The sequence below is a fragment of the Berghia stephanieae genome, chromosome 5 (genome assembly GCF_034508935.2).
Source record: "Berghia stephanieae isolate SIO BIC M18660-M18661 chromosome 5, UCSD_Bste_1.3, whole genome shotgun sequence".
In the NCBI taxonomy this organism is placed as follows: Eukaryota; Metazoa; Mollusca; class Gastropoda; order Nudibranchia; family Aeolidiidae; genus Berghia; species Berghia stephanieae.
The window spans coordinates 8021965-8031964 of NC_088364.1; the positions used below are offsets into that span (position 1 = coordinate 8021965).

The following is a 10000-nucleotide window of genomic DNA, read 5'->3' on the forward strand; positions in this document are numbered from 1 at the left end:
TCGGGTTTTCCCTTTATCAACAAACAGGATGCATGAAACATTACTGGTTGTGTTTTATTGTTCCTGTTTGTTGATAAAGGGGAAACCCGAAACGTCCATTTTATCCTTTTTTTTTCGTAATTAAATTGAAGCTTATATTCAATTTCACATTGTTATTTATTTCTTGGAGCAGCAACATTTACACTATTAAGACAATGTAAGCCATAAATTCGTATTGAATTGAACAAAACAAATAATTTATTGGTCAGGAAATGCATGCATCTTTGTGTAGAGGGAATGAAATTGAGGTCACTCAGTTCATTGTTATTATTTTTAGACAGCCATGTTAATGATTAGTTCTCACAAAGTTCTATCAACCAAGACAAAACGTTTAATTTTAATTACGCATAGTTTTTGTTTGTTTATACGTTATATCCGGATTGTGGATGTTGTGTGTATTTTACCTAAACGCATAGCATTATTTAATACTTTTATCTGGTAGATTTTAGAGAGAACGAAAATGTATGAGTAGTTCTCACCAAAAAGTTTAAGGTTACACATTGGTTTGTGTGTTGGTACGTTATAGATAGTATGCGCTTGGCTAAGAAGCTCACAACATTGCCATCCGGAAGTATAACGGTCCAACACACAGAACTATGTGTAACCTTGAACGTTTATAGTCTGGTTAATACAGTTTAGTGAGAATCACTCAAAAACGGGGATGGCAAAAAATAATAACAAAGACTCGAGTGGCGTCAACTTCGTTCTATCTTTATCCAGCTGGCGAATGTTATGGGTGTTTTTACATCGTATGACATCAATTATTATTTCTTTGTCGTAGATAATCAAACATATCCAGACGTTAACAAATAAATGTTTGTTGTCGATTTTAGTGAGATCTACTCACCAAATTGTTGGGTATGGAAATGGAGACGAAAAGCGTCTTTGGATGTATAAATAGAAAAAAGATGACGTCACTCAGCTCTTTGTTATTATTATTATTTTTGTTTTTGTATTTTTGCCATCCGTGTTTATGAATAATTCTCACTAAACTGTATGAACCAGACTTAAACGGTCAAGATTACACATAGTTTTTGTGTGTTGGTTCGTTATATTTCCTGGGTGGCAATGTTGTGAGTTTCTTAGCCAAGCGCACAGAATCTATAGATAGTATGCGCTTGGCTGAGAAGCTCACAACATTGCCATCCCACAAAACTGTGTTTATAGTCTGGTTAATACAGTTTGGTGACAATTACTCACAAACGTGATGGCAAAAAACCAATAACAAAGACCCGAGTGACGTCAACTTCATTCTATCTATATTGTTATTTCGACCGACTGTGTTAAATAAAAATAAATTTGAGCAAAACTCAGGAACTGTTCGAGTTGATTGTTTTGGGAGCAGACATGCGCTGGAGGTGACTTTGACTTGACACAGGAACCAATCATGTGTTTAAAAGTTTGGTTAGAATAATAGATAGTATGCGCTTGGCTAAGAAGCTCACAACATTGCCATCTGGAAGTATAACGGACCAACACACAAAACTCTATGTAACCATGAACTTTTATAGTCTGGTTTATACAGGTTAGTGAGAAGTATTCATAAACGTGGATGGCAAAAAAAAAAAAACAATAACAAAGACCTGAGTGACGTCATCTTCGTTCTATCTATAACGGACCAACACACAAAACTGTGTGTAACCATGAACTTTTATAGTCTGGATAATACAGATTAGTGAGAAGTGCTCATAAAAATGTCTTGCTCAAAAACAATAACAAAGACCCGAGTGACGCCAGCTTCATACTATCTATAATTGTGTCGACCGGCTGTGTTAAATGAAATAAATGTGAACAATACTCAAGGACGCAGACATGCGCTGTATGTAGTTGACCTTGACTGGACACAGGAACCAAACCAATAATGTGGTTAAAAGTTTGGTTAGAATAAGTAAAGACAAAGACAAATTATGGCATCTCGCGCCTTTTTTGATTCGTGTTGTGTGTTTTTGGATAGATATATACCCTTGAATGTGCACGGTGCAGCAGTTAACAATAAATCAGAAATGACTTGAATTCCATCTCGTTGTACAAGCCAAGCAAAATGAAGACCATAGCTATTGTGGACCCAAACTTTATTTGGTATTATCAATTTACCAGTAGAAGTCAATTTGTTTCTTCCTTTTGGATGACTAAAAATGTTAATTCAAGGTGAGCAATAACTACACATATTATTAATTGCTGTTATCATAATGTAAGTTATAATGTTTGCATAGTGCAAGTGGCGGACGAATTTGAAATGTCCCCCGAAGTTCTTCCCAAATTTCTCCCCAAACTTTTAGAGGGGGGACTTCCGTAGTTTCACAGCACATTTATTATATTATTTGATCTTTTAATTAAATATTACTGTTTAAGATATGTCTTATTTCTATAAGTGATGTGTTTAAATAATAATAATAATAATAATAGTAATAATAATAATAATAATAATAATAATACCCCGCTTTAGGCGTGCTGTGAAACTACGGAAGTCCTTCCGTTTCTATATTCACAAACAATGGAAATATTTGTAAAGTTTGAAGTGTGTTATTTCCTATGTGTAGACAAATATATGCAGGTATCTTGTGCCATTCAAATTGGATTAGATAATCTAATTCCCGTACACAACACGAAGCAGAAACGGGAAAGCTGGGTAGGACGAACTCTGATCATTCTCTGTCTTTGTATTCTCTATCATTTTACCTTTAAACTAGAACTTTAAACCAGAGCATTTATATAGCGCAATATCCACTAAATGTGCTCAAAGCGCTTTACAAAAGGATCCCTGACCAACAGCAACACGCAACATTTAGAACGAGACAGGACGCCTATTAGGCGATAATACGATTCTTTCCGACAGAGACAACGCTATTGACGGCCAGGTACTCACTTTACACGGCGAGTGAATATGAGTAAAGAGTATTTTCCAAGGACTCAACTATGCGCTTATGAGGTTCGAACCCAGGACATTCCGATCCGAAAGCAAGACCACATAGCCGCACCTTATTTTGATCCCTTTCTGTGCACAAGGAGTTTTCATTTTTTATTTTCGTTTATATTGCTGCACCGCTGTTTTAGCTACTTTTAATCTCTTCATCAAAATGTCATAACTTACAATAACATTAAGGTGAAAATTCAGCAGTGATCTTAGAAGCTAATTCTAAAGTGAGTGCAGATGTAACTTCCCGCGTTAAATTGATATCTATACTATATACATTTGATATCCCAGGCTGTTTTTGTCTCTCTGTGTGGGTGTGTGTGTGTGTGTGTGTGTGTGTGTGTGTGTGTAGTTTAGTTGAATATGCATTCAAACATTGTTAATTTTTGTTTGTTATTTTTTTCCTTTTCTTTTTTGTTTTTTGGTTGTTTTTCGTTGTTTGTGATTCGTCATATTAATTTTATCTTCAGTTATCTTTTTAAATCCTCATTATTTTTTTGTCCCGAATTTTAAAATTGAAATTTCATTTGTATATTCAATGACAATTAGCAAATGTACATAGATGCTCGTCTTGATATAGTTGCTGTTGTCCGTTTCACGCTATAGAAACCGGGATAAACTCCAGCTCCATGGGCCAAATGGCTATGAAGGACTACTTCTTCTGATTACTGACTAAAAGCCTTCCGTTTTCGATGTCATCCGCCTTTGACGCTTCGGCCTTTACTCTTTATTTTTATGGTGAATTTTCTCCAATTGTCTGGTTTTAGGCGATTCAACGGCACAATGCCTCCACCACCACCAACAACAACAACTACCACCACCACTTCTACCATCCCATTCCGTCAGCCAGTTTTGCAAGCTTTATCCTGGATGGGGTTCCGACCTCCCGTAGAGGGCAGGGAGGCACTTGCTGTGTCTTCTATCCCCGTGTATTTGTTTCCCGATAGCTTTCTGTCTTTGACTTGGAATGAGATTACTTCGTTTTGTCCTGAGCCTGGCCGGAGTCATTGGCTGGGAGGGAAACATTCGAATGTATATTTACAGTTTTGGGAGATATTTTTTTTTGCTTGTAAATCATCTCTCTGTTATATACTGGTATATTTTAATTTTTAACATTTGATTTGTAAACATCTGAGTGTGTTCCTATTAGTGGGATCTTGTGCTGGTGTCTAGGTGAATCATTTAGGTGATCTCAAAGTACACTGATAGTTTGTTTTTGGAATCCACATCTGTTCCCTTTTTGAACCATTCCCCTTTGTCTTACTTTTTCCTCAAGTTCTTTTGATTTTACGAACATCTAGAATGATTCTACTATTCAATTTCCATCCTTTTCACGGGCGCTGATATGGTCTAAATGTGTTGCAAGCGCCTTAAAGGCCTTTAATTAAAAAAAAAAAAACACTCAGTCTTCATCCCCAAGTATAATTGAAAACTTCTCGAGTCGTGCTCTTATTAATAACAGCTAGCTGTCAGTTTGGTCTAAATATAGTCATCTTATTTCGTCTTTTCCGATCAATTATATATACTTACTATTATGATGAAAACCACCTCTATACAATTTGTGTACATGTTTAATGTTTATATATATATATATATATATATATATATATATATATATATATATATATATATATATATATATATATAATGGTATGCATTTAAGTAAAATTCTCAACAGATCCCTCGCTGGATATATTGTACCAACACACAAATATGTGTATGTGTGCGTGTATTATATTGATGAGCTTGAATTTTATAGAATGCTCGACAGTTTTATAAACCCGAACTACGTTCATGTTCTCTCTCACCTCATGTATTTTCGCCTACAACGTTGTTTCACCTCTGGGAATCTCATTTTAATTCATCTTATCTCATCGTTTCTTTCTTTCCCCTCTCCCAGACCCCCCTGTCGATCCAGCTGGCTCCGTTAGTTTTATGAACTACGTGAATGTTCTCTCTCACCGCTCGTGTATTTTCGCCTACAACGTTGTTTCACCTCTGAAATTCATCTCATCTTTTCTTTCCTTCCATCTCCCAGACCCCCCTGTCTATCCAGCTGGCTCCGACCATGGGTCAAATGATGGACGTGTTCTTCGCCTTCCTCAAGAAGTACAACTGGACGGACTTTTCCTTCGTGTGCACGCTGTCCAAGGGCTGCCATGACGAGATTGCGGCCATTAGGCTCAAGGTTGAGGAATCCCACAGGCGGCCTGTCACCACCAAATATGGCGTCGAGATGTTCTCGTGAGTAGAATATGAATATGAATATAATTTCAGACCTGTCAACTACTACGAAAAAATCGTAAAAAAACGAATTTTTGGATTCAACAACAGAAAGAAATGGACATTTTTGATTGTGATAAAAGGGAAACATTGGTGCCACAAAGCATCTATTCAGGGTTTTGAAGGTATATTTAAAACTGATAAGGGTGAAATGTTGATTTGTAAAGTTAATTATAGTAACTTCTATTTCTTCCCTCTGAAAACTACGAATTTTTAACATTTCAAGTTGGCAGGTCTGTAATTTGTAACTAGTCATTTCATAATGGTATTTTCTTGCAGTGATTTCAAAAGAGACTTGGAACGTACCGTTGAGAGGGACCAGACAGAGAGGTCTGTCCCTCGAGATGGCCCTAAGAATAGCTGCTGACAGGACCAGGTGGAGATCCTGGTTGGGGTTCCTGGCCTCCCATAGTGGGCATGGAGGGAGGTACTTGCTGTGTCTTCTATCCCCATTATATCTGCATTCCAACTTGCTTTCTGTGTTTGTCTTGGATTGAGATTATTTGGTTTTGGCCTGGTCCTGGCCGGAGTCCTTGATTGGAAGGGAAACAGTCAAATGTAGTTGTTGGGAGATGATATTTTTTGTCTTGTAAATCATCTGTCTATTATGCACTGTATTATTTTCGTTTTACACACATGCACACACACACACACACACACACACACACACACACACATATATATATATATATATATATATATTATATATATTATTTGTAAACATTTGAGTGTATTCCTCTGAGTGGGGACCTGAGCTTGTGTCAGGATGAGACATTCAGGTGATCTCCAACTATAAGTACACTGATAATGTGCTCTTGGAATCTACGTTGTTCCCTATTTGTTCCCAATTCCCGTTTGACTTACCTTTTTTCTTGAGTGCTTTAATTGTAATACTATAACCTTTTACTATCCCATTTTCTTCCTTTTTACTGGCGCTGATACGACCTCAATGTGTTGCAAGCGCCGTAAAACCCTTAAAAACAAATACAAAGAATATGAATTAATTTGTGACAAGTCACCTCATATTGGTATTTTGCTGTAGTGATTTTTAAAAAAGACGTCTAACTTCTACGTCATGGCTCAAGACCGAAGGGCTAGAAGAGCTCAGATGAGTAAGTTGTAGTGATTTAGAATAGGATCTACACGAGAAATAAAGACAGTGATGAACTAGGCGTCAGCCGCAGTGCAGCGTTGCAGAGTCAGTATAAGGGCTATGTTTTTTACTTTAAAAATAAATAGACAGATGCCGGGGACTTAAACCGAGGTTTCCTTGGTGAAATTACAAGACCTTAGTCACTCAGCCATCTATGCGGCTATGTGGTCTAGTGGTATGACACTCGCTTTCGGATCGGAAGGTCCTGGGTTCGAGCCTTGCGCTCGACGCATTGTTGAGTCCTTGGAAAAGACTCTTTACTCACATTCTCTCACCGTACTCAGGTGTAAAATGAGTACCTGGCCGTTAACAGCGTTGTCTTTGTCCGAAAAATTGTAATATCGCCTAACAGGCGTCATGTCTTGTCCTACATGTTAAATGTTGCTGTTGACCAGGGACCCCTTGTAAAGCGCTTTGAGCACGTTAAGTGGATATTGCGCTCTATAAAAGCTCAATTTTATTTTTTATGATTTTTTTTTATCTATAGGGAATGAGATTAGCGGAAGAGTAGCGTCCCTTGATTGGACGTCACCGGGGGAGAATTTATTTGTAAACAAACCAACTACAAGCCAAGCACTCCAAATAAAAATTTATTATTCATATTTATGTACAAAAAATCATAATCAACGTTTTGCATTTTTGTACAGAAATATGAGTAATAAATTTTGTATTTGGAGCGTTTGGCTTGAAGTTGCTTTGTTTACAAATAAATTCTCCCCCGGTGACGTCCAAACAAGGGACGCTACTCTTTCGCTAATCTCATTCCCTATTAAATTTCGAATAACTTGCTCGCGCATTCAAATTTCTATAATATGGTAAGGAAGTAGAAGGTCTGTTTACATTAAAAAAAAACAAACAAACTTCTAGATGAAGCACCATGAAGCGCATTGGATATGGTGATGTGGTAGACATGCATATTCAATGTGCATGTCGTTATTCAGAGTTATAAGGCACGTGGAGCTGGCGTTTTGCCCGGTTTCTATCCTTGCTATATCCTTTCGATAGGACTCTTGTTTATCGCAAAGTTCTTTCCGACAGATTTACTAGACCCAACGACCCGACCACAACTGGATGCGGACAAGAGAAAAAAACAGGGTGGGAGGGGCGGGGGGGGGGGGGTGTCATGGTCGGGTTCGAGCCTCGCTCGGCGCATAGTTGAGTCCTTGGAAAAGACTCTTTATTCACATTCTCTCTTGACCGTACTCAGGTGTAAAATGAATACCTGGCAGATGTCTCTGTCCGAAAAAAAAATAATATCGCCGAACAGGCGTCATGTTTCGTTCTACATATTAAGTGTTGCTGTTGGCTAGAGGACCCTTTGTAATCGTTCAGTGGATATTTTTATGCTCCATGTGAAGCATGTAATATAACGTTTTAGCTATCAGGATTTCCAAATGTGCATACATTTGTTTTGTTTTCAATCTCAGGTTCAATCTTCTCTCCTACGTCAATTTCACCAATGGTATGGACAAGGTGGAAGTGGAGGAGAAATTACGCTATGAGTTGGACAGGGATACGAGAGTGGTTCTTGTACACGGCAGGGGGTGAGTACTGTGGTCCCTTGTTCTTGTCGCTGTTGTTTTGGGGAGTTGTTAATGGTGGTGATGGATAGGGATACGAGAGTGGTTCTTGTACACGGCAGGGGGTGAGTACTGTGGTCCCTTGTTCTTGTTGTGCTGTTGTTGGTGGTGTTGTTAATGGTGGTGGTGGTGGTGGTAGTGATGGTCAGGGATACGAGAGTGGTTCTTGTACACGGCAGGGGGTGAGTACTGTGGTCCCTTGTTCTTGATGATGGTGTTTTGGGGTGTTGTTAATGGTGGTGGTGGTGTTGGTGGTGGTAGTGATGGATAGGGATACGAGAGTGGTTCTTGTACACGGCAGGGGGTGAGTACTGTGGTCCCTTGTTCTTGATGCTGTTGTTGGTGGTGTTGTTAATGGTGGTGGTGGTGGTGGTGGTAGTGATGGTCAGGGATACGAGAGTGGTTCTTGTACACGGCAGGGGGTGAGTACTGTGGTCCCTTGTTCTTGATGCTGTTGTTGGTGGTGTTGTTAATGGTGGTGGTGGTGGTGGTAGTGATGGTCAGGGATACGAGAGTGGTTCTTGTACACGGCAGGCGGTGAGTACTGTGGTCCCTTGTTCTTGATGATGGTGTTTTGGGGTGTTGTTAATGGTGGTGGTGGTGGTGGTGGTAGTGATGGATAGGGATACGAGACTGGTTCTTGTACACGGCAGGGGGTGAGTACTGTGGTCCCTTGTTCTTGATGATGGTGTTTTGGGGTGTTGTTAATGGTGGTGGTGGTGGTGGTAGTGATGGTCAGGGATACGAGAGTGGTTCTTGTACACGGCAGGCGGTGAGTACTGTGGTCCCTTGTTCTTGATGATGGTGTTTTGGGGTGTTGTTAATGGTGGTGGTGTTGGTGGTGGTAGTGATGGATAGGGATACGAGACTGGTTCTTGTACACGGCAGGGGGTGAGTACTGTGGTCCCTTGTTCTTGATGCTGTTGTTGGTGGTGTTGTTTTTGTTGTTGTTGGTTGTGGTGGTGGTTGATGTGGTGATGGTGGTGATGGATCGAGATACTAGAGTGGTTCTTGTGTAGGGGGTTTATTGTGGTCCTTTATTCTTATTTTGGTATTGTTGTTGTTGTTGCTGCTGTTGATGCTGCTGTTGTTGATGATGATCATGATGGGGATGATGATGCCGCTGCTGCTGTTGTTGTTGTTGGAAGAGGTTTTGATGTTGTGTATTTAACGGTTAAATATGATGAAGTTGGCATTTTTGTTGTTTTGTTTTGGATTAAATAAATAGCCAATACTACGGTCGTTCTCGTATGTGGTGTAGACCAAGTACTGTGGTCCCGTATTTATCCTGATTCATCGATTAATATTTTTAAGTACAATGTTTCCTTCCAAAAGGAAACGGAAACACACAAAATACAAAACTATCAGTGCTTAGAGTACGGACAGAGACCGGCCTGTGTCCGGACAGAGACCGGCCTGTGTCCGGACAGAGACGGGCGTGTGGCCATAAATATGTATGATCCTTCGCCGAGGAAGCGAAGCAGACCGTGTTACCTTGACCTTCCTTCCTTCGAGGTGCATCCAACGTCACGTGATAAGTACAGTTCCCAGATGAAGGCCACAGGGGAAAATCGATCAAAGTCCGAAAGACACTTACTGTTCTAATGTCACAATAATTTGGTATTAAAATCAACCAAGAGCTTGTTTTTTTATATGACTCTGACTTGTGGTCAAAATATATAGATAGTTCGAAGATGACGTCACTCAGGTCTTTGTTATTGTTTTTTGCCATCCGCGTTTATGAGTAAAGCTCACCGAACTGTATTAACCTGACTATAGATAGAATGCGCTTGGCCAAGGAGTTCACAACATTGCCATCCGGAAGTATAACGGACCAACACACAAACTCTGTGTAACCATGAACTTTTATAGTCTTGTTAATACAGTTTAGTGAGAACAACTCACAAACGCGGATGGCAAAAACAATAACAAAGGCCTCGGTGACGTCATCTGCATACTATCTATAAACGTTCATGGATACACACAGTTTTATGTGTTGGTCCGTTATACTTCCGGATGGCAATGTTATGA

General features: G+C 39.4%; 1 protein-coding gene across 4 annotated transcripts in view; it reads left to right on the forward strand.

The window, feature by feature from the left end:
- LOC144972353 (uncharacterized) overlaps window positions 1-10000 on the forward strand; it is a 395531-nt gene that overhangs the window by 325387 nt on the left and 60144 nt on the right. For 3 of the 4 annotated variants that reach the window (XM_078913461.1, XM_078913460.1, XM_078913459.1), the window contains exons 7-8: window positions 4992-5197; window positions 7817-7933. In XM_078913461.1, coding sequence (XP_078769587.1) covers window positions 4992-5197; window positions 7817-7933 — 323 coding nt within the window. Of the gene's footprint in view, window positions 1-4991; window positions 5198-7816; window positions 7934-8844; window positions 8861-10000 lie in introns of those variants that run through there. The other variant, XM_078913462.1, reaches the window with a different exon arrangement.